Raw genomic sequence first — 20,752 nt, forward strand, 5'->3', positions numbered from 1 at the left:
TCCTAGCTTTTCTACTTACTTATATGTACACGTCCGCTTTACCTACGGTTTCTTGCCAGTGCGAAAGAGATGGAAGACATAGCAACAACAGTGCTAGCCATATCATAGCGGCTGTGCACAATCACATTGTTGACCAGGTCTTCTACCTCGGACTTCAAAACAACCTCCAAGTCTTGGACGACCGCTCACTTGCACCGACGGTCCTTGCCCTATCCTTGGACACGGCGATTGGTCGTAGAAGTCAGCATTCCTTCTTGTATCGCTAAAGTCAGAGCAAACACTTGCGCGATTTGGAGTTTCCACCGAAAATCCCAACATACGAGTTCAGATAGAGATGTGGATGTTTACGATACGATACGATCTGATGAAATCACTGTCTACGCGGAGCTCGTTGAAACTCGGGCTTGGAGTGTTGGATCTAGCATCTGTCTATCTGAAATTTGAATGATCTGCATTGTTATTTGTCCATTGTTCCCCTCTGCACTTGGCAGAGAAACAACGTCGACAGGCAACTAAAAATCGTATCGTCTGCGAAAAAGGGTTAGTGTTTGCTGAAAGGTGCGCTTTAAACATTTAACTAGGCCTTGTGACTAGCTGGCTGCGTTGGATTAATGTTGACACGCGAGCATCAAACACTTATATAGTCAGTAGCCCCTACCTACTTCCGCTTATACGACTAATCTTGTGTCTCTGTTTCCTTCTACATCTGATCTCAACTATGACTACATACGCGCAAAGCAAATGTTTGAAGTGGAGTGGCAGATGAGGCGTTAAGGAATAGGGCGGGATGGTCGAGGTGTACGGGAAGAGGATATCGGGGAATCAATCTTTCTTTTCTTGGGGACGGATGGTGCGTCGAGGCAAAGCTGAAAGTGGTGGAAAAATTCCACTTTGTCTGCGCTCTGCCGACTGTCTCACCTTGTTTGTTTCTCAAAAATTCTAGCCCATGCGGCATAGATCTTTTTTGTCTTGATCTCATTCATCTAGACGCCTCACGCGCCTACCAAATCAACCAAGTCTGATTCCCCAATTCCCGCTGTGTCAAAAGCAAAGGAATCAGCAGTTTGGTGGTTCGTTGATGGAAGGTGTGGTTTTGATGTTTGATCTGGACTTTGGGCAGGCAGGTGCATGTTTGGCTAGATGCGTGCAGCAGAGACAAAGCAAGATGACGGCGTCTTTCTTTTGACAGGTTGACTGAAGATGCTACACCAACGAGCATCGTGATAAGGTAAGAAGCAACAAGTACATTTCCATTAGTCACCATGTCTGCATGATTGGCCACCATGGCTCGGATCAATTCGTAACTCGGATTCCATCAACCATCGGACCTTTTCACTCGTTCTGCCTCCTCTCCTGCCTCAAGCTGTCGTCCAACCCCTTTGCCAACACATACAACGCCGCCAGGTTGGGCGTCTCAACACCCCTTTGCCGCGCCACGCGCAGACAATTGCCCATGATTGCCTCGACCTCCAGCGCCCGCCCGGCCCGCACGTCGGCCAGCATGCTCGGCTCGACGCCCTTTGTTCCCATGCGCGCCGTCGCCCGCTCCAGCTGCCGCCGCGCCTCGTCCTCGTTGATCTCGTCGTAGCCGCAGGCGCGCGCAACCGCCACCACCTCGGCCATGGTGGCCCAGACGAACGCGTGGGCGTCGTCGCCGCCGCTCTCGAGGAATTCCACGTCCCGGAGCTTCGTGAGCGCGCACGTCGGGTTCCACGCCGCGTTGACCAGCAGCTTGGCCCACCGCCGCGGCTGCACGTCGTCAAACAGCACAATCGTCCCGCTGCCGCGCTGCACCAGCTCCATCAGCTCGCGCAGCGCCGCTCCGCTGCGTCCCGACGTCACCGGCGACGCCGGGTACGCGCCCACTTCCAGCCGCTCCGTATTCCCCATGGTGATGACGCCCGGCGACGTTTGCGTTGCGGGCAGGTAGACCACCCCCGAGAGCAGCGGCGTCGAGGGGAAGGCGGCGGCGTATTCGTCTTCGATGGCGATGCCGTTTTGGAGGAGCACGAGGGCGGTCGTGTCGGCCGCGAGGGCGGGCGCAATCAGCGGCGGCGTGGTACCGGGAATGGCCTTTGCGGCGACGAGGACAAAGTCGTAGGCCGGGCGGTTGTTTGCGTTGTCGTCGTCGACGGCATCTTGGACGGTGGCGTACACGCGCGGCGCGCAGTGCAGGTCGGAACCGAAGACTTGCGAGTGGATGGTGATGCCATTGTCGCGGACGTGGGAGAAGTTGGAGCGGCAGATGCACGTCACGTCGCAGCCGGCGCGCGACAGCAGCCAGGCGTAGACGCTGCCGATGCTGCCCGTGCCAAAGATGAGGATGCGGGGGGTGGAGGAGGTCATGGTGGGCGATGGAGATGAAGCTGGCGGAGAGCAGGAGGAGAAAAAGTCGACATGGTGGTCACCATGCCAGGGGAAGGGGAAGGAGGAGACTTTCGGGGTGGGTATCGGGATACAAGTGGGTGGGTTGAGTGGGACGAGGGCGAGGGACTGGACTCTCTCCCCAGCCAGGGGGTGATTCCGCTTGTGGTGGGTCTCCTCCGACTATGTACACAACAACCTCCCCTCCACTACTATCGAGTGTTTTCATCTCCCATCTCCCATCTCTCCATCTCTCCATCTCTCCATCTCTCCATCTCTCCATCTCTCCCATCGCACCTCTTCGTCTCGCTATTTCTTTGCCTCTTTTCCGTCCTTTGGTTGATTTTTTTTCTTTTTTGCTTTTTCCGTCGGAGCTGTGACTCGTGGGTCCATTGATGGATTGACGTCGCCATGACAAAGGAGCCGAACACCATGAATCCATTCTCAAAGAACCCGGGCTCTGCAACCGTCGATGCCGAGACCACAATGCGTTTCTTTGGAGCATCCAGGCAGCATGGTCCTAAATTGCGGACGCTCCTCTCCCTCTCCGTTTCCTGTACCTAGTAAACCGCCATCATGAGTCAGAATGAAGCCGACACTCCACTCGACGTTGACCTCCAATTCATCCTGGACACCTACGACTTTTTGACCGTCCCGGACAGCCTCGAAAACGACGCCGCGGAGCAGCGGCCGTCCGACGGACGCAGTCTTTTTCAGTTCGCCGTGTACAAGGCCGCCGAGGCATGGAGGCTTGAGTATGAACCCGGCTACAGGTTTACCGCTGCAGAGCGGCGCGATCTCATAGGTATTGCACTTCGAGACAGTACTGGACTATGCTAATGACCATCTTCAGCTGTTGTCAACAGTTGCCAGGAGGTCAGCCAGAAATGGAGAGAGTTGGGAAGGGCTCGTCGCGCGTGGATCTCGAAAGCTCACGAGTGGTTCCCGGTGCCTTGGGAGGGTCTCAAGAGAAAGGTCCCGCCATTTGACGTGTTTTGCAATGACGACGAGGTGCACTACAGTTGGCAGAGAAATCCTGAGATGAAAGAGGGTAAGTTTTTGACCTTTGTACTCGAGCATTACTGACGCAGGACAGACGAGATTCGCAAAAGATATCGCGACGGCCACTGGCTCGAAATCGAAGGACTCAAGGAACCCTTCACCAAAGCAGAGTTCACGAAAGAAGCGAGACGAATCAATCACGCCAAAGGCTACAGATATGCCATTAGAAATTGGAGACCGTATTTCTTCCGCGAAAACAATCCACCATACTTGGAACAAAAGGACTATGTTACCGACACTCGCTACATGGACAAGGTCTTTCGTAACCCCCGCCCCGAAGGCTGCTACTGGGCTTGCGGGGCCACATTGGGCGAAGGCGGGTTCGGCACTGCCCTGCGATATGATTTGATTGAGAACAACACCGTTCGACAGAAAATCGTGGTCAAAAGAGACAAGGTACACACGTTTAGCAATGACTATGAGCGAAAGGTGGGAGCCATGCTCAAGGATAAGAGCCCCTACATTGTGAATTACTTGACTCCTGGCTCGAGGGCTGCTCAAGGGAAGCCGGGAGTTGGATATCTTGAATACGCCGAGGGTGGTGATTTGCACGGCATCATCAGCAAATATCGAGTCCAAAAGTGAGTACAGCCCAGCTTGTTTGGATGATGCTGACCACTCCTAGATGGGTAATGCCCGAACCATTCTGCTGGTATCTGCTGCACTGTCTCGCAGAAGCCTGCTGCGTCCTCGAAAAGGGCAGGCCCCCGAGATTGGACAAAGGTGGGTCGGTAGCAGTCGACGACGACGACAACAACTGGACACCCATGTTCCACTTTGATCTCAAGCCCGGAAACATTCTCCTCAACTCCCCGGCAAAGAACCCTGCCTACTGGTGGCAACGCAACTACCCCGTCCCCATGATGGCCGATTTGGGTGGGCTTGCCAGATATCCAAATGACCGCAACGCAAAGCCCGATGCGTACGGCATAGTGTCGGACCAGCCAAAGTATCAATATCCGAGAAGACATTATCTTCGCGGTATCAGCGGCTGTGGCACCCCAGGATACGATCCGTTTGTGAGTTATGCAAAGCACGTTGAAGAAATACACGTAGCTGACCGCACTTCTACAGGAACTTAAGACACTCGACGACCAAGCGATGGTGAATAGGATGAGACCCGAGGACCCGCTCCCTTGGAACCAGAAAATCCGCATTCACACCACCGTCTACCAGGTTGGCGTCGTTGTGCACCAAGCAATGACCAAGAGTGGTAATCCGGCAAACGGAGAAGACAATGACGACTCTCGCCATAGACCGCGAAAGGAGACGTTGCCGTTTCGCCGCGGAACGACGCGTAAAAGTTACGAGGAGGAGGAGAGTACGGATGATGATTCGGATGGCGAGGCGCTTCAGAAGAAGTTGAACGCGAAGCCGTATTCCCCACAGGGAGCGCTGCTGCCGCACTACAGCCACAAGCTGGTCGATCTTGTTTGGAAGTGCATGGCTCCGCGCGCTTTCGATAGACCGACGCCGACGGAGCTGTGGAAGGAGACGAGCCAGATGATGGCCGAGATTGACCGCATGTGGCCGGATCCTGCCACGAATAGTGCTGAGGCCGACGGCGACAGCGACGACAACACCAACTGGGACGAGCTCGACTACCGCTCCTTCGACGAAGACACGGACGACGGCGACGACCCCGATCACGACCCACGCGCAGCCTCGGACTACGAGCTCATCCGCGAGCAATTCGCCGACGTCGACCCAAAACGTGTCCCCAAACTTTACCGGGCCGCTCACGCGGCGAAATGGCTACTGGATCCCACAACTCGCAAATTCTTGCGCGGACAGCAAAGAACCATTCGACGCAACCAGCGACGCTCGAAGCGCCGCGAGGACTTCTTCGCCGATTACGAGCACGACATCAAACTCTACAACCAGCGGAATTTCTACATTGACGCTCGAGAGGCAGAGGAGGGGCGGTACCTCCGCGAAAAGCGGCGAAACGACGCGGCTTGGTGGCGCCGGTGGGACAAGATGACGGACGCGGAGCAGGACGAAGCGATCGCGCCGCACGTTGAGACGTGGAGGAAAACGACCCGGTGGTACACGGACGACTTTGGCGAAGATGCGATGAAGAATTTCGTCCGGTGGGACAAGCCGAAGCGCCCGGTGTACGTCGAGGAGGAATCGTCGGGCTCAGACGAGGACGACGATGCCATTGACAAGACGGACGACAAGGAAACGCAGCACGAGGCCATCACTCCAGCATCAGGAAAGCTTCTCCATCACGGCCCGCGCATGCTGGCCATGCCGTGGGATGGGCGCCCCGTCGGCAGCCGCGTTATGCGGCCAGAGAATTACAAGAGGTGGAAAGTTGATCATGGCCATGTGACGAGCGACGAGGAGAGCGATGATGAGTTGTTGATGGATCTTGACATAAACGATGGAGATGATTACGATGCCGGTAATGGTGGTAATGGGGGTGGAATTGGGAACAGGAATAGGAGTAGCGGAAATGGTGGTGGCAACAACGGAGGCCGAGTTCCAGTCATTACTATAAGCAGCGGAACTGGGGGTGGTGACGGCAACGGAGGAGGTCGAGTTCCAGTCATTACAATAAGTAGTGGAGCTGGGGGTGGTGGTGGCAACGGAGGAGGTCGAGTTCCAGTCATTACTATAAGCGACTGAGACTGACCTCTAGGATGATATTTCGACCTAAAGTCATGCTGTCTTTCCCTTTGCTCATGTTTTCAACTGATTTGCACTGGACGCTGGAGCAGGTTCATCGCTTTTGCTTTTCAGAACCACGCCAACACGCATCGGTTCCGATTGATCAAATTCAAGAGTCAAAACACACACTTGCTACATGTTCATTCTTGACCACTTATTGCCGCTCCTGCCACGTAGGCCGGCTTCGTGGACTGGCGCGGTGAATCTCTTGCACTGCTAATTCATACGCTTGAGCAAGCTTGGTTGACTCTTCCCTTGTCCTCTCCCTCCTACTTACTGGTTAGTGTAATCCAAAGAACTTTCAAGACATTCTACAAACCACACTCTGTCCGGCGGAAATGGCTTTCGCCTTCTCCCAAACGAAAAAACGATCTAGGGTCAGCGGAAAGCAACATATCAATGCAGCAGAACAGCTCAAAGCAAAGCAGCGGCAACAAGTGGTGGGCAGTCGGTCAATCCCTTATCCACCACCTCAGCTCTACCAAGTGAACGTCAAATCCAACGTCGTGCCCCAGGTACGAAAGGACGGAGCAAGACGCCCGGCGCTCCATCCTTCTCCTTCTCCCTTCCCCTCCAGCAATGTCATGCGTCGACATCGTGGCCAACCCACATAGAAGGCGGAACACGGACAGTGAGTGTACTTGCATTGCGGTCGACAGCACCTGCACCTTATCCTCTTCTCTGCTCTCACCCTTGACCGAGCCTACACTGCTTGCGCAGCCAGCCTTACTTACCAGGCCGACTGACCACGCAGACCGCTCGAGCCAGGCGCGACAGGGTAGGCAACCTTGGGCAAGGAGCAACATGCTCGACGGACCAACTGCTGCGCGTCTGCCGCTCAGGCAGGTGGTTCGGATGGAGACTTGCCAGCGTCAAGTAGCATGTGGCAGAATACCTTCCCTTCTCCGACACTGCCTACTTACCTGCCTATCCGCCTCGAACCCAAACGGCTCCGCCAACGTCCGTCCGTCTGGCACCGTACCATACCGTACATCCAATGCCCGGCAATCGCGCCCTCAGCGACAGTGACGTAGGTAGGAATGACGTAGGTAGGTGGACAGGCTCTCAGGCACTGGAAAAGCCAGGGCGAGGGTTAGGATGCTGCCTGCTCTTCCTTGAACGACGACGACAAGCAGAGAGGACGCTCGCCGTCTAAACCGTAGCCATGGAAATCGAGAAGTCCGCAGCCCGCCGTCCGCCGCGACATTGCCTCGAAGAGAAAGGCGACATGACCGCCGCAGCTCTTGGCTGGCCAGCCGCCAAGCACTTTGTGGCATGAGGGAGTCTTGGTACTGAAAGAGACATAGCCGGCAGTAAGCGGGCGGGCGAGCAGGCGAGCGGGCGAGAGCGTCGGCAGTTGGTGAGAGAGTGAGTGACTGGACTGTCACTTCATCAGGGGAGGAGAGGAAAGGAAGAGAGACGACATGGCGGCGCGCTGCCCGCCCGCCCGCATGAATGTACGGATGTATGGACGTATGTATGCATGCATGTACCTACAGCATGCAGCAGCATCCAACCAAGGACGAGGATGATGGATGGATGGTGAACAGAAGGACAAGGTGACTGACGGATGTGATGGGATGGGCGGAGGTGGATGGCAGCGCAACGCAACGCAGCGCAACTCAACAGCGGAGGCGGGACGTACGGTAGCTACTGGATGGGTAGGTAGCGGGGGCGGACGGACGGGAGCGGATTGGCGGGGCGGCGGCGGCGGTCATCCCAGTTCAGGTGCAGCGCAGCGCCCGCAGCGTTGCCCGGGTGGATGGACGGAGGGCGGGATGGATACGGACGGGAAGGTTGGCGTTGTGGAAGAGAGAGATGGTGCTTCTCATTCGCCCAGGAGTTGGAAAACGGAAATGTGGACCGGATTTGAAGAAACACATGGTCAAGGAAACTGCTCTCGATGGGTGCCAAAAGACTGCAGGAGGTGGTGAAGAAAGGATGAAGCAAAGGGATGGCATGCCGCAGATCCTGCCTCTTCTTGTTTTTTCCACTGGCAGCCCAGTGCCACGGCCCCGGGACCAGCATACGGACATGCTTCCGCAATTCAAGGTTTAAGTCGTTGACGTCGGCGGCCGGTGGTTGCTGGTCAGGAGGCATGGAAGAGCGGGAAAAAGGTTGAGCTTCTGCAGTCTCGCTCCCAGCCCGTCGCGTGCGAAGCTAATGGCGCATCCGTCTGGTTGGCGACGGGTGGATTCGTTGCGCAACATTGGGGATGAGAGGGATCTGGAGTGTCAGTGAATTACTGAACAGCGACCATGCGACCTCCAAATGTTAGTTTCCTACAGACGAACAGCTCTCATGATCGACACTCGCTCCTGTCGTGTGCCACGACTTTTGGAGACAGCGGCCTAGTCTGGCCTAACGACGTCATGTCCTGTCGACCCGCCCAAGCCTGCAGATAGCCAATTCTCCCGGCAGCCGTCTTTGCAAACAGCAGAGCAGAAGAAATTCACACACGACTGCCGGGCCCATACAGCCGTCTCGTCGACCGCTCCGTCGCGTCTGTCACGCTATCGGGCTTTTGAGCGTCGACGGCTCGGCTGGAGCGGCAAAATTGATGGTTTTGACATTCGGCGAGCTGTCCTCGACTGTTCAAAATCCTTCATGCACTCCATCATCAGACATGCAACGGTTCAGGGCCATGACCCGCCGAAGCAGACCCCACGCCCATGACTGCCTGTCAAGGCTCCCATGTGTCGGCTAGATCCTGTAGGGGGCCTTTGACCCGTTCCGCCCTTGCGTCATTGGACGAATTATCTATGTCGCAGCGCGATTGGCTGAAAACAGCCTTTTTTGCTGCGATTTCACCGACGTCCGTCCTGTCGGTGTGCATGAGAAATGTAAGGGCATTGAAGAACCCACCCGTCAGCAGGGGCAATACGTCGCGTGGTGGTTGACGAGATGGCAAACTTCAAACACACGTGTGGGGAGTGTTGACCCAAAGACGACCAAAGTTGAACCTCAGCCGAATCATGGCCCGCCACATCTCCCGGCAGTCTGGGACTGAGACGAACGGCCGCATCTGGAAGTTGCTGTCCCCTGAGAGACGATTGAAAGACAGGCGGTGTGCACCACGTCTGCTGAGGCTGAGCAGCGTCATCGGCCACTCCCGGTATTTAGGACGAAGAGATGCGTCGTACGACGGCGGAGGCAAAACATGTCCAGTCCAAAACTACCTCTTGCGGCTCGCGGTTCGTCCCGCTGGGTCAACTGTCCGCCACGGTGCAACAAGATTGACCCAGCCGTCGTCAGCACTATGCCGACAATGTCTTGCAGTGGCTCCACCTTAGAACGTCTGGAGAAGTTTAAAAGTCGGATTTGAGCGGCTGGCGCGGGAATAGCGCAACGTCCAGCGAGCTGAAGCAGACGCATGGGGGCAAATGTATGCCAGAGCGGTGAGCGACCCTTGCAAGCCCTGTTGTCGTCGAACAGGTGCAGGATCTTGTCCCACTCGAGAGCCCTGCGAAGCGGTTCTCAAAGGTCAGCGTCTTTGGAGCCAGAGGGTCGGTACTGTCAGGTCAGAGGGACTACTTGATCAGCGGGGAGGACAGGTTGGGAAAAGAGACTGATCAGACTTGGAAAAAGCACCGCGCATGGGCGAGGCTGGTCGGAGGTTGTCGAGTTCCGGAGAACACGTCGACTGGAGCGTGACACGGGGACACTGCTTCTTGGTTCATCGGGATCGGCAAGCCCACGGACTGGAGGAGCAGCTCGCGAGTGGCGTGTGATGGGGGTGGAGGCCGGCGACGGGGGTCTGGATCGGCTGTTCCCGCGTGTTGTTGCGACTCTGCGTTTCCTGGTCGGCGGGAGACGTATGGAAAACGGAGGGCCCTCCGCATTGAGAAGACGTGGGAGTGCCTTGCAGTTACGGGGAGAGGTTGGCTGCAAGGTCCTCGACGGCAAGTCTTCCCAAGACGGAGGGCGACGTTTGTTCCACCGTTTCAGGAGCAGACGTCGGAAGCGAGGTTGAGACGAGACGCATGAATTACGAGGGCACGCAGCTCCAGCCGAAGATGCGTTTTCTTCCAGGTGGTTTGTTGTCGACGGACGGGAAGAGACCATGTCCGGGCGGCGGTGGGCCAGCAGCAGCACTGCACGGCCATCGTCATCTCCGCGGTCCATGTCTGTCAAAAAAGTCGTCAGCGTTTCACAATCTTCAGGACAGGCCATGGGCGTGCCGCACCGCGCGCTTCGTAGCGGCGTGCTGGCGGCTACTGTGAACTGTCGAAATGGTTCGATTGTCGACGCTTAGTCATGGAACCGTGGCGATTCAGTTGCCCCGCTTGACAATCGAGAGAGCGACACCATCGGTCGATATTTTTTTTGGTGTACCATGGCACCGGGCGAGTCGAAAAGTAAGCTTACGCAAAGTGTTGCGATACGGGCCTGATGGGATGGATGGATGGGGCGGCGGATCCGATGCGGGACGGCTCGACGTAGGTAGACTGTAGACAGTCTGGTACTGTTCTACCTGATGCACGCCACTCCAGTCGGTCGACCCTGTGGCCGGGTATTTCTCAGTGGTTCTGCAGTGACCGGCCAAGATGGGCGTTGATTCGTGCCAGTGAGCGGGGAAGAGGCGCCGGCACGGGACGGGCTGCTGGTAGACCTCTTTACAAGAAGAAAGAAGAATGGTTGCAGTGCTGCTTGGACAGGAAAGGGAGGACTACTAGCCAAAGAGGAGACTATCTGCTCTAACGCACTGCACCGGGGCGGCGGTCGCGTGTTTTCCCACATCGTAACTGGAAAATACCCATCGGCGCCCCCCCCTGCAACTGGCGACCCGACAGCTTGGTGCTGGGACTGAGCTCGGACAGACAGCAAAAGGGCACACGGGCAGCGAGGCAAGGGGCTACATAGGAGACCCAGGTTGTTGCTTTTTCTGAACTACGGGTACCACTCACTGCACTTTGCTGCCCGCCCTTCCACCCTCCTCTCTGCACGCTGCATTGCTGCTGTATGTACGCAGGCAGTAGTCGTGTGTCGGATCATGGCCTCCAGCCAGGCGCCAGGCCACCACACTTCAGCAGAGGGCAACACCAGAGCATGCCATGCACGCGCTCGCTCCGCTCCTCCCAGTTCCACGTCTCCTGCAGCGCCAAACAAAAGAACAAGAATCCCTGTGGCCTCGTTTGCCCTCGTTGCCCTCTATAATACCACTGCCACCGCACTGCCAGTACCGACTATTCTCTCTCTTCTCTCTCTTTTCCCTCCTGCGTCAGTCGCTTGCTCCTCCCAGGACCCAGGGTGCTGCTGATCCCCGTCGGATGCACAAGCAAACTGCTGCCCACCCACCCCAGCCCAGCAGCTCGACAGGCCACTGACCGGCCAGTCCGAGCCCCCGGAGCCACAGCGCGACGTTTATGACCTGGCTCTACCGCCCTGTCCACCACACTCGTCTCTTCGTCGTCGTCGCCTCCTCCGCTCTCGCTTCCTCCCCCCTCCACCGCCGGCCTCAATGGTTACGATGGCGTCGAACGGGTAAGTTGTTGCTGTCGCTCCCCCGCGCAAGCTGTTGCCTGTCGCTCTCCCACCAGCCCCGCCCATTTCTTACTGACTTGCACAGGATGGCTGTAGTGGTTCCCCAAAACTATACAGAACATGGCAGACTCTACCACGGCTACCGAAGAGGCATCTACATGTACCCTTGCGACGAGGTGGGTGTTGTTGCGTCATTGTCGTCGCTGTTCTGACCTCATTCGTAGCAAGAAAAGGACCGCATGGACATTTACCACAAGCTGTTCCTCGTGGCTCGCCGAGAAAACCTACACCAAGCTCCCATCAATCCCAACTGGCAGCCCCGCATTCTCGATCTCGGCTGCGGAACTGGAATCTGGGCGATTGACATGGCCGAGTAAGTTGTTTTTCCAAAACAACGACAACGCTAATTTGTCCAGCAAATATCTCGACGCAGAGGTAGTCGGCCTGGATCTCGTCAACATTCAACCCGACAAGTATGTTTCCTCCGCCGCTGACGAGGTCGCGACGTGCTGACGGCGCAGAATTCCCCCCAACCTGCGATTTCGCGTGCCGCGTGACTACGAGAGTCCCTGGTCGCTCGGCGAAGATTCCTGGGACTTGATCCACTTGCGAATGGCTTGTGGCAGCGTCTCCAGCTGGCCCGAGCTCTATCAAAAGATATTTGCGTAAGTCGTCGCCTGCGTTTGTCTTCTTGACTGACCTCTTAGCCACCTCAAACCTGGATACGGCTGGATCGAACAGGTCGAAATCGACTTGGAACCTCGCTGCGACGACGGCACTCTGCAACCAAACTCACCGCTGGTGCAATGGTACAATTACGTCGCCGACGCCACCGAACGGACTTCGCGGCCGATCGCATACAACCACAATACGCGGCACATGCTTCAACAGGCAGGGTTCATTGACATTCAGGAGACGATCATCCGGGCACCGTACAACTCCTGGCCGGCGGATCCGCACCAAAAGGAGATTGGCCGGTGGTACAATCTGGGCATTTGCGAAGGATTGGAAGCCCTCAGTCTGGCCCCCTTGACGCGCATCTATCGCTGGGACGCAGTGCAACACGTCAAGCCCCTCGTTGAGGCCGCAGTCAGGCAAATACGGACCAAGAAGATTCATGCGTACAACAACATGTGGGTGTCCCCTTTTGAGTTATTAATTGCGCTAACGCCCGCAGACATATTTGGACTGCACGGAGGCCTGGACACTGAGATTTGAGCGCCCCCACCCTTCTGACGACCTCATGACGACCTCATAGTAATATCTAATGCACGATGCATTATTTCGCGGGTGCGCTTTCGGCTTTGGAATGTTTCCAGTACTACTACTACCTGGCGCCGTGGTGGTTGCAAGCACCCGTTTTGGCCGAATCGTTATTCTTCTTGATTAAGCGGCGGAGGAATGCTGGGAGACAACCCTTGCGTCCAATGGTAGCGGCATGTTTCGGCTGGCCCCATCATTCGTGCTTCGGTTGGCAGCCCAATTCCACGGCGTCCATGCCCATGTCTCCTTAGCGCTGGACTGGCAGGCTTGGAAGCAAGCGATCCTCCCCCGCGGTAGCCGGCCCGGGGGTGCGCTCGCCCCTCGACTTTTCGCCCCGTCACCAAAAATCAAAAAAATTTCGACTCTCGGACCCGAAAAAAGGAGGAGGCACGGTACAACTGTCTGGCGTTTCAGGAGCACGACATTTATTTTTTTCTTTCCTGGTGCCTTGGTGTACAAGCAATATTGGTTGGATTGGTGTGTTGCTGTCAGCATGCGGAAATTGCCTTGGATTCCGTCGTCTCCATTTCTAGAGTGTCGACGCCTTTTCTTCTTCTTTCTTTCAGCATCGCCGCGTGGATTTTTCTGTCATGCGTCTGTTTCATTTGCTTCATGTACGCATCGAGGCATGGGGAAAGTGTTTCTTCTCCCGTCAGCCAGCTGCCTTTGTGGGACAAGTTGGGTCGCATGCCACGCATGCAGCTAAAAGTCGTTAGCAAATCCGGAGAGGGCGTCGCAGCGGACCCTCGAATCACTATTGTCTGTATATCGTGTTGGCCGCCCACGGGGAACAAACCGCCCGTGCGTCCCCAGGTTTCGGGCGCTGGATCGCCCTTGTGCTGAGCCGAGGTTAGACGACCCCAGCCGCCTCCAGGTCCACGACTCGAAGCGTCATCCCGACAACCATCTCCATTACATCTCACCATCACAATGCCTCCCTTTGCTCGCCTCCTCCGACCTGCTGCCTCTGTCGTCGGTTGTGCTGCTCGTCCAGCAGCGCGACGCGTCGCCGGCGTGCGTCTTTCCCCGCAGTAAGTTGTTTTGCATGTGATGGCCACAGCTTTGTTGACGCCGCGAAGAACCCGCGCCCTTTCCACCACCGCCCGCTTGCACAATGAAGCAATCGATATTACAGACATCCCGCCGACGCCCATAACACATCTGTCGTCAACCGAGGCTCTGATGGGAGAGACTGTGGCCAAGTTTGCATCGGAGTTGGTGCTGCCAAAGGTGCGGGAGATGGACGAGGCCGAAAAGATGGACCCGGCAATAGTCGAGGCGTGTTTCGAGCAAGGCTTGATGGGAATCGAGATTCCCGAGGAATACGGCGGCGCGGGAATGAACTTTACCGCCGGCATTGTCGCCATCGAGGAGTTGGCTCGCGTCGACCCCAGCGTCAGCGTCATGGTTGACGTGCACAACACGCTGGTCAACACGGCCATTCTCAAGTATGGCAGTGTCGAGAGTCAGAAGAAGTGGCTGCCCATGTTGGCCACTGGGACAGTTGGTATGGAATCGCTCTCCCCCAAAGATCAACACTGACAAGTCAGGCTCCTTTTGTCTCTCGGAACCCGCATCCGGCTCCGACGCCTTTGCCCTGCAGACCAAGGCCGTCAAGACGTCCAACGGCTACCGCATCAACGGCTCCAAAATGTGGATCACCAACAGCATGGAGGCGGGATTCTTCATCGTCTTTGCGAACCTCGACCCCTCCAAGGGATACAAGGGCATCAGCGCCTTCATTGTCGAAAAGGGCACGCCTGGCTTCAGCATCGCCAAGAAGGAAAAGAAGCTCGGCATCCGCGCCAGCAGCACCTGCGTCGTCAACTTTGATGACGTCGAGGTTCCTGCCGATCACCTGCTCGGCAAGGAGGGGGAAGGCTACAAGTACGCCATTGGTCTGCTCAACGAGGGCAGGATTGGCATTGCGGCGCAGATGACGGGATTGGCGCTCGGCGCGTGGGAGAATGCCGCAAGCTACGTCTGGAACGACCGCAAGCAGTTTGGCCAGCTCATCGGCAACTTCCAAGGCATGCAGCACCAGCTGGCGCAAGCATACACCGAGATCCAAGCCGCGCGCGCCCTCGTCTACAACGCGTCGCGCAAGAAGGAGGCCGGCGAGGACTTTGTGCGCGACGCGGCCATGGCCAAGCTGTACGCGTCGCAGGTGGCCGGGCGTGTCAGCGGACAGGCCGTTGAATGGATGGGCGGCATGGGCTTTGTCCGCGAAGGTCTCGCCGAGAAGTACTTTCGCGACTCCAAGATTGGTGCCATTTACGAGGGCACGAGCAACATTCAGCTCACCACCATTGCCAAGTTGCTGCAGAAGGAGTATACCAAGTAGGTTAGATGGGAGGCCTCTTTCCTGTTGTAAATGCATTTACCTGTGTAGATTCTTGTTGCATCACCGGACAAAAGAGACTTACAAATTTCATCCAAGACATCCTTGTGAAGCTGGCTGATGCTTGCTCTGACATTCATGGTCCTCCGTGAGCAACAGACGTTCGAAAGATGATTGTCGAACTCCCTTCCCGTCATTCTCTCGCCCTGCCGATGTGTAGCACCAAACACAAACATCTTGACCGACTGTCGCGTGGACTACACACGCGGGATTCAATCAGGAAGATGCCGCTCAGGTCATTGCTCTCATCAGAAATTGCTCACCGGTCTGCTTTGTAGTCGCATTTTCAGGCGGGCAAGCAGGTTTACAAGTGCTTCTGTCCCACCACCACCAACGACACTGAAAGTTTGAAGATTCGACGACGATGCGCATGTGATTGGGCATGCAAGACATGCCGCACACCCAATGAGACGGATCAGAAGAAGCCGGGGAAGTGAGACACGACGCAGAGCATCCTGATCGTCGACGCACGCCGCTTGCTTGCTCTCGACTCGACTGCCGCGAGCGGCGTGGTTGCTAAGCGCGCTGGGTTGCCAGCTACTGCAGAAGCGTGGAGGTCAGTCACCGCCCATCGTCATCGTCATCAATATCATCACCAGATCTACCCCCCGCTTGCATAAGCTCAGTCCCTCCCCTCGGTCCCACGCCGTCAGACAGGGCTTTGGGTCGACAACAGCAGCAGCCAGTGGGCGACGAGCAACCAAGAAATCACAAAAGCCTGGCCCAGTCGAGTCCAACAACCAGACCGCTGCCGTCGGTCGGTCAAAAATGTGTCTCACCCCGGTGCGTGCGGTGCACCGCAGCGTCGTCGTCCTCTTCTCCCGGGTCCTCGGCCGCCGCCAACCAGGAACTAGGGACTGCCACCGACAGACACACCGACTGCGGGCGGGCGTACGGCAGATGTGTGCGAGTGAGAGAGCGAGCCAGCCACGGGTAGCCAGTAGTCAGCCAGACAGGGGGAGAGCGTCAGAGAGAAAGTCCGGACTCGGGCATGGCAATGGCAAGCCAACCAAGCCAGACTTTCCAGCGCATCGGGCAAGCCCACGCTTCTTGCACGACGTACAGCTCTGGACCGGGATTGCTTGCTGCTCTTTGCTTTTCGTCAAACTAATGTCGCCCTTGTGGCGCGCTCCCGGCTCTCTCGCAGGAGGTCAGTGTTTTCTTTTTCTCGTCCCTCGCCTCTGCGTTTGTTTTCATCTCCACCGACTTTTTGCATACTCCTGTCTGGAGACGACAACTTGCGGAATAAAGATTGGGGGCGAGAGGAATGAAACTTGAGGATTCTTTTCTTCCGTCGCGACACTGCGATGGACGACTCCGATGTGCGTAAACATGGTGTGATTTCTCTTTCATTTTCTTCTCCATCTTAGTTTTTTCCGTCTTTCCTTTTTTCTTCCTCTGTCGTCCTACCGCAGCAGCGCAGCCGGCGAAGCACCAAATGCCAACCAGTCCCAGGCCTTTGGTGCTTAAAGCCGTGCACGCACACAAGGAGAAACTGAATCGTCAAAGAAAAGATGCATGTCAAGCCAAGTCTTGCACTCGGTGTTGACAAGACGCCTTTCATATGCGTCAAAGTCGTCCGTTGTTTTCTTCTCCCACGCGTCGTTGTGCCACATGTCATCGGTACTTTGTTTTCCTGCCAATTTCTTCTTCTTGTTCGAACCGAACGAACGACGCGTTTCACGCGCCCCGCGGCGCTTACGTTTGTCTACCATGGCCGCTCCCGAGCTCGCGGAACTCCCTCTTCGCTTGACTTTTTCATGCGTCTAATGAAATTGCCAATGATGCGGGCAAAAGGGGTCGTCTCCCGCTCGGGTTACACAATCGGCGCACGTTGCCTGCTGCTGCTGCTTGGGCAAGGCGTCCATTCGACACTGCACTCCTGTCGACTTCCGGACCGCAAGTGCCGTGTGTGAATGGTGTGTGGATGCGAGTATGCCGAGCGACAAGGGGCGGCCAGTCCCAGTCCAGTCGAACAAGCGACGCTCGTGTTGGCTGCGAGCGAGCCCAATTTCTTGTTCCTTTCTTCGTTTGGCTGGCGGTCTCGCCGCCACGCACGCGCTCCTCCGGTGGCCTGCCGCCTGCTGCCACGCTTGCATTGCAGCTCGAGATGTTCCCCGCCCATACTCCCGGGTCTGCACGCGCTGCTGGACTTGGGGTGAAACCAGACTCGCTTGTATCTTGCAGTAGTGTTCATCACCAAGCTCGATATTTATCGGGAGACGTACGGAGCGGACAAGAAAATGTGAATGGCGCTCCAGATCCTCTCAAGATTCTTCCACTTCTTGCTCGCCGCTAGGTTGTTACACAATTGATGGAGACGCGCTTTCGTGACTAGTGGTAAGGGCGCCCTGCGACACATGCATCAACGTCGTCACTTTCAGATTTTCGTCCACTCTGTGCTTTTGCACTTTTCCCAATCTCTCAAGTCCTCACAGAATTGGCTTGCGTTCTTACCCGACTGCAAAGAAAAGAGAAACGATGGCTATTTCGCTGACGAATCGTCCCGACGACTGCGGCAAATGTTGTAACGCGAGACGCACAACCGTGTCTCTGGGCAAGCATCAGCAGGCAAGTTCATAAAAAACTGAAAGCATTCAAGCTGACGCCTGCTCGCGGCCAGTACCGGCTGTCACCAAGACCCGTCATGTCACTGAGCGCGACCGTCATATTGCGGCCGACGGCGACTGCAGATGGCGGGCTGCGGTTGGACGGCAAGCGTTCTCTCTCTTCTTCGTTGTTCAACAAAGAGCAGGCCACCTCAACTTTTCCGTGCCTCTACATCATTCCAAGGCTCCAGTGCTGAGAGTGCAGGTACAGTGCTGGATGAATTTTTCGGTTCGAGGCGCAAGCACCTCTCAAATCAGCAAGATGGCCATCTCAGACCATTGACAGATTCCCGCGTTGACACTGTCGGCCTGGCCGACAATCCAACAAGTTCCTTGTTAGCGCGTCTGTGTACTAGCCGCCATCCCTTGCCCTCTACGACCGACGACTTGAAGACATGTTCAGTCGTCTGCCGAGGAATGCTCAACATGAGGAGAGGCTCCATGAATTGCCAAGGAGAATCTCACATAGCTCAATCTCTTTACGCCCCGAGACGGATCCCGCTGCTCAGATTGTTGCAAGTCCGACTCATCACCGGCCATCATCTACGCGGAGCGGATGCCAATTGACCGTTTGAACATGTGGTTATCCCGAAAGCTTTCACAATAGTAACAGCCACCATCCATGGCCAGAGGGCTTGATCGGAGAAGAAACGCAATTCGGATGCTCGCACACTCTGAACTCTGGCTTTCTGTTGCAGTGGAATAAAGCCATTGCCATCATCAACCGGGATCTACCACACCAATCTGATGTCTAAGGTCAAAGGCAAACAGACGGCTAGCGTCGACGCAGCCTGCGAAAACAGTGACCGCAGTGATGCTGTCCTGGTATTTGCAATGCTTGCGCATCGCCTTGCTTACCTTGTCGGTACTACCATGGGCAACTGTGCGACCTCTTCCGGCAGGACTTGGCACTGTACTGCTGCTGCTCGACGCTATCATCCATGGGTATGCGGAAGAGAAAAAGATTTGACTGCTTACCGCTGCTGCTGCTGCCACGCCCGGAACTGATAGGGCTGGCTTGGTGAGGAGGAGTGGGAGCATAGGAAGCAGTCTTTGAATAGTAGGCGCTGCTCTGAGTGTCGTCTGTACTTGGGATCATGATCCACCAGTGGAAGCAGAGCCTGGGGTTCGTGCTTTTAATCGTCAGTCTCAAATTTGATGCTGCTGTCAAGCCCTTGAATTTCAGACGAGGATGCGAAGAGGATGTGGTCCGAGGAGGGAGAGAAAGAGGTGGGAGAGGGAGTCAAGTTTTGTGTCTACATCTCGACCGACCTCTCTGACTGCCCTACAGACTCCGCGTCGGGTGCTTGAATGCTCCCCGTCTACACAATGCTCCCCTCATGTTGCCAGTGCCACTTAGGCCGTCAACCAACCACTTCACCTCTCTCGCCTGCATCGTTCGAGACCGCGAAGAAGCTACCTCCTTGTTAAGACAGTCATGAAGAGCACGGGGAAGAAGGACAACACTGCCAACAAGACGAAACCCGAGCAAACAAGGACAACTCCTCGACACCACGACTGCAGGTCTCCAACGCTCAGGCAGCCGGACCAGGCTCCCGTCGCCAGGAGACGCTGCAATACCTCACCAATCCTATTACCCTTAGCGAGCAATTCAGAAGATCGCCGTTACAGAGAAGGACAGCCCTGCCCGCGAGCGCCCTTGCCACCCACGCCATCACGAACTCCTCAAGGCCGCCGCGGCTCGGCCGGCGACAAACGCGAGGGAAGTCGCTTCAAACACGGGTTTTGGGCGTTGGAGTGGTTGTTGAGAGGCGGTGCGCGGCGGAGGAGCTGCAGGGTGCCAACGAGGACAGGTAGTGTCGCTGCGACGGGATTTTCATCGCACAATCTCGCCGCAACTTGTAGACCCAGTACCTTCGCTCGTTTTCCGATGGAAGTCCAAGGAAACCATGAGCGAAAAGCCGTCATGTCGCTCGCCCCAGAGCCTCCCAAAGTTCCATCCTTGACAAGATTATGGCGCTGAGATTGCCTCTGCTTCGTCGCACCTGCGCCTCAACCCGAGAAGTTCACGGTGGTAGGCCTCTGTCGAGCAGTGTGGAAAAGAGGGACTGTCGCGGTCGAAGAATTGGGTCGCCGAGGCTATGCACCGTCTCGAACATTCATACGCTAGATCTGGGCAGAGTGATGTGCAGGTGTCAGGATTGACAGTGAAGGCAATTTCGCTGTGGATTTCGTGGTGTGTGGTTGGCAGGTGTCGACTGCCTCTTTCCTGTTTGTTTTCGACAGCCTCTCCATCGTCGTCGCACAACGACGGATAGCCACACCATCGTCTGGCTCACATGCGCGCGACCTTCTCGTGCCTTTCGACGACTGCCTCAGTGTTGCCTCGCCTCGTCGTAGCATTGAACCTTGACCATCAACTCATCTCCCTCTCTTGTCTCCCTCTTTCTCCCTATCTGTCACTCATCTCTCTCTTTCTCTTGGGCACTTCAACACCTGCATCAACGTCCTCACTTTCAGATTTTCGCCCACTCTGCGCTTTTCGTCATTTCGTTATAGCCCTCACTGCCCAGCAACTCCAATCCATTCATGACTAACGGAGACGCCGAGTTCATTCCTATCATGCCGCTATGGCCGCACCCTGACCTCTATCTGAGTAGCTTGGAGGGGCCACTCACTCCTGCACGCGACACGGCAACTCCACAAACACATAGTCGTCATTGTTGTCGCCCTCGCCTTCTTTGGTGGCGGTGGAGACGGCGTTTTGTTCGCGAGCTTGACGTTGCGCCGCGAACACTCCCCGAGCGTTAGGGTTAGGGTTAGGGTTAGGGTTAGGGTTAGGGTTAGGGTTAGGGTTAGGGTTAGGGTTAGGGTTAGGGTTAGGGTTAGGGTTAGGGTTAGGGTTAGGGTTAGGGTTAGGGTTAGGGTTAGG

General features: G+C 56.2%; 11 protein-coding genes across 11 annotated transcripts; 8 read left to right on the forward strand and 3 right to left on the reverse strand.

The window, feature by feature from the left end:
• Positions 1 to 1,173: 1,173 nt before the first annotated feature.
• Positions 1,174 to 2,653, reverse strand: BKA78DRAFT_322783 (2-dehydropantoate 2-reductase). Its single transcript, XM_066889139.1, has one exon. It carries the CDS (start codon positions 2,344 to 2,346, stop codon positions 1,333 to 1,335), a length of 1,014 nt encoding a protein of 337 aa, XP_066741545.1. The 5' UTR covers positions 2,347 to 2,653; the 3' UTR covers positions 1,174 to 1,332.
• Positions 2,604 to 6,230, forward strand: BKA78DRAFT_322784 (kinase-like domain-containing protein). The gene is made up of 5 exons (XM_066889140.1): positions 2,604 to 3,169; positions 3,218 to 3,415; positions 3,461 to 4,007; positions 4,052 to 4,445; positions 4,501 to 6,230. The coding sequence occupies exons 1-5, from the start codon at positions 2,941 to 2,943 to the stop codon at positions 6,058 to 6,060; spliced, it is 2,928 nt and encodes a 975-aa protein (XP_066741546.1). The 5' UTR covers positions 2,604 to 2,940; the 3' UTR covers positions 6,061 to 6,230.
• On the forward strand, positions 6,231 to 7,352 carry BKA78DRAFT_322786 (uncharacterized protein). Its single transcript, XM_066889141.1, has 2 exons — positions 6,231 to 6,371; positions 6,422 to 7,352. Exon 2 carries the CDS (start codon positions 6,682 to 6,684, stop codon positions 7,129 to 7,131), a length of 450 nt encoding a protein of 149 aa, XP_066741547.1. The 5' UTR covers positions 6,231 to 6,371; positions 6,422 to 6,681; the 3' UTR covers positions 7,132 to 7,352.
• A 2,059-nt stretch (positions 7,353 to 9,411) lies between these two features.
• BKA78DRAFT_192574 (uncharacterized protein) lies at positions 9,412 to 10,373 on the reverse strand. Its single transcript, XM_066883617.1, has 2 exons — positions 10,289 to 10,373; positions 9,412 to 10,229 (listed from the first exon to the last, which is right to left on the reverse strand). The coding sequence occupies exon 2, from the start codon at positions 10,225 to 10,227 to the stop codon at positions 9,619 to 9,621; it is 609 nt and encodes a 202-aa protein (XP_066741548.1). The 5' UTR covers positions 10,228 to 10,229; positions 10,289 to 10,373; the 3' UTR covers positions 9,412 to 9,618.
• A 1,090-nt stretch (positions 10,374 to 11,463) lies between these two features.
• On the forward strand, positions 11,464 to 13,067 carry BKA78DRAFT_192640 (LaeA-like protein). Its single transcript, XM_066883618.1, has 7 exons — positions 11,464 to 11,586; positions 11,672 to 11,762; positions 11,811 to 11,959; positions 12,003 to 12,059; positions 12,108 to 12,251; positions 12,294 to 12,719; positions 12,764 to 13,067. The coding sequence occupies exons 1-7, from the start codon at positions 11,564 to 11,566 to the stop codon at positions 12,795 to 12,797; spliced, it is 924 nt and encodes a 307-aa protein (XP_066741549.1). The 5' UTR covers positions 11,464 to 11,563; the 3' UTR covers positions 12,798 to 13,067.
• Positions 13,068 to 13,899: 832 nt separating this feature from the next.
• BKA78DRAFT_255976 (acyl-CoA dehydrogenase/oxidase) lies at positions 13,900 to 15,193 on the forward strand (the record flags this gene model as incomplete). Its single annotated transcript, XM_066885044.1, has 2 exons — positions 13,900 to 14,356; positions 14,400 to 15,193. 2 exons carry the CDS (start codon positions 13,900 to 13,902, stop codon positions 15,191 to 15,193), a joined length of 1,251 nt encoding a protein of 416 aa, XP_066741550.1.
• Positions 15,194 to 15,894: 701 nt separating this feature from the next.
• BKA78DRAFT_192696 (uncharacterized protein) lies at positions 15,895 to 16,768 on the forward strand. The gene has a single exon (XM_066883619.1). It carries the CDS (start codon positions 16,019 to 16,021, stop codon positions 16,526 to 16,528), a length of 510 nt encoding a protein of 169 aa, XP_066741551.1. The 5' UTR covers positions 15,895 to 16,018; the 3' UTR covers positions 16,529 to 16,768.
• Positions 16,769 to 17,489: 721 nt separating this feature from the next.
• Positions 17,490 to 18,903, forward strand: BKA78DRAFT_322801 (uncharacterized protein). Its single transcript, XM_066889142.1, has 2 exons — positions 17,490 to 17,821; positions 17,874 to 18,903. Exon 2 carries the CDS (start codon positions 17,944 to 17,946, stop codon positions 18,424 to 18,426), a length of 483 nt encoding a protein of 160 aa, XP_066741552.1. The 5' UTR covers positions 17,490 to 17,821; positions 17,874 to 17,943; the 3' UTR covers positions 18,427 to 18,903.
• Positions 18,504 to 19,099, reverse strand: BKA78DRAFT_192708 (uncharacterized protein). Its single transcript, XM_066883621.1, has one exon. The coding sequence runs from the start codon at positions 18,898 to 18,900 to the stop codon at positions 18,580 to 18,582; it is 321 nt and encodes a 106-aa protein (XP_066741553.1). The 5' UTR covers positions 18,901 to 19,099; the 3' UTR covers positions 18,504 to 18,579.
• BKA78DRAFT_192709 (uncharacterized protein) lies at positions 19,100 to 20,001 on the forward strand. Its single transcript, XM_066883622.1, has one exon. The coding sequence runs from the start codon at positions 19,298 to 19,300 to the stop codon at positions 19,841 to 19,843; it is 546 nt and encodes a 181-aa protein (XP_066741554.1). The 5' UTR covers positions 19,100 to 19,297; the 3' UTR covers positions 19,844 to 20,001.
• On the forward strand, positions 20,002 to 20,456 carry BKA78DRAFT_192704 (uncharacterized protein). Its single transcript, XM_066883620.1, has one exon. The coding sequence runs from the start codon at positions 20,160 to 20,162 to the stop codon at positions 20,415 to 20,417; it is 258 nt and encodes an 85-aa protein (XP_066741555.1). The 5' UTR covers positions 20,002 to 20,159; the 3' UTR covers positions 20,418 to 20,456.
• The last annotated feature ends 296 nt before the right edge of the window (positions 20,457 to 20,752 follow it).

The sequence above is a fragment of the Phyllosticta capitalensis genome (assembly GCF_038381095.1).
Source record: "Phyllosticta capitalensis strain CBS 128856 chromosome Unknown BKA78scaffold_9, whole genome shotgun sequence".
NCBI classification, from domain to species: Eukaryota; Fungi; Ascomycota; class Dothideomycetes; order Botryosphaeriales; family Phyllostictaceae; genus Phyllosticta; species Phyllosticta capitalensis.

What these genes read in the sequence shown, in the direction of transcription:
- BKA78DRAFT_192704 (XM_066883620.1), top strand. Translation starts at nt 20,160, where the DNA reads ATGCGCGCGACCTTCTCGTGCCTTTCGACGACTGCCTCAGTGTTGCCT.
- BKA78DRAFT_322784 (XM_066889140.1), top strand. Translation starts at nt 2,941, where the DNA reads ATGAGTCAGAATGAAGCCGACACTCCACTCGACGTTGACCTCCAATTC. An exon ending in AGAGCGGCGCGATCTCATAG is followed by an intron (nt 3,170 to 3,217) that starts GTATTGCACTTC and finishes GACCATCTTCAG; the next exon opens with CTGTTGTCAACAGTTGCCAG. An exon ending in AAATCCTGAGATGAAAGAGG is followed by an intron (nt 3,416 to 3,460) that starts GTAAGTTTTTGA and finishes GACGCAGGACAG; the next exon opens with ACGAGATTCGCAAAAGATAT.
- BKA78DRAFT_192708 (XM_066883621.1), bottom strand. Translation starts at nt 18,900, where the DNA reads ATGCTCCCACTCCTCCTCACCAAGCCAGCCCTATCAGTTCCGGGCGTG.
- BKA78DRAFT_322783 (XM_066889139.1), bottom strand. Translation starts at nt 2,346, where the DNA reads ATGACCTCCTCCACCCCCCGCATCCTCATCTTTGGCACGGGCAGCATC.
- BKA78DRAFT_322801 (XM_066889142.1), top strand. Translation starts at nt 17,944, where the DNA reads ATGGCGGGCTGCGGTTGGACGGCAAGCGTTCTCTCTCTTCTTCGTTGT.
- BKA78DRAFT_192696 (XM_066883619.1), top strand. Translation starts at nt 16,019, where the DNA reads ATGTGTCTCACCCCGGTGCGTGCGGTGCACCGCAGCGTCGTCGTCCTC.
- BKA78DRAFT_322786 (XM_066889141.1), top strand. Translation starts at nt 6,682, where the DNA reads ATGTCATGCGTCGACATCGTGGCCAACCCACATAGAAGGCGGAACACG.
- BKA78DRAFT_192709 (XM_066883622.1), top strand. Translation starts at nt 19,298, where the DNA reads ATGAAGAGCACGGGGAAGAAGGACAACACTGCCAACAAGACGAAACCC.
- BKA78DRAFT_192640 (XM_066883618.1), top strand. Translation starts at nt 11,564, where the DNA reads ATGGTTACGATGGCGTCGAACGG. An exon ending in GTTACGATGGCGTCGAACGG is followed by an intron (nt 11,587 to 11,671) that starts GTAAGTTGTTGC and finishes TGACTTGCACAG; the next exon opens with GATGGCTGTAGTGGTTCCCC. An exon ending in GTCAACATTCAACCCGACAA is followed by an intron (nt 12,060 to 12,107) that starts GTATGTTTCCTC and finishes CTGACGGCGCAG; the next exon opens with AATTCCCCCCAACCTGCGAT.
- BKA78DRAFT_192574 (XM_066883617.1), bottom strand. Translation starts at nt 10,227, where the DNA reads ATGGACCGCGGAGATGACGATGGCCGTGCAGTGCTGCTGCTGGCCCAC.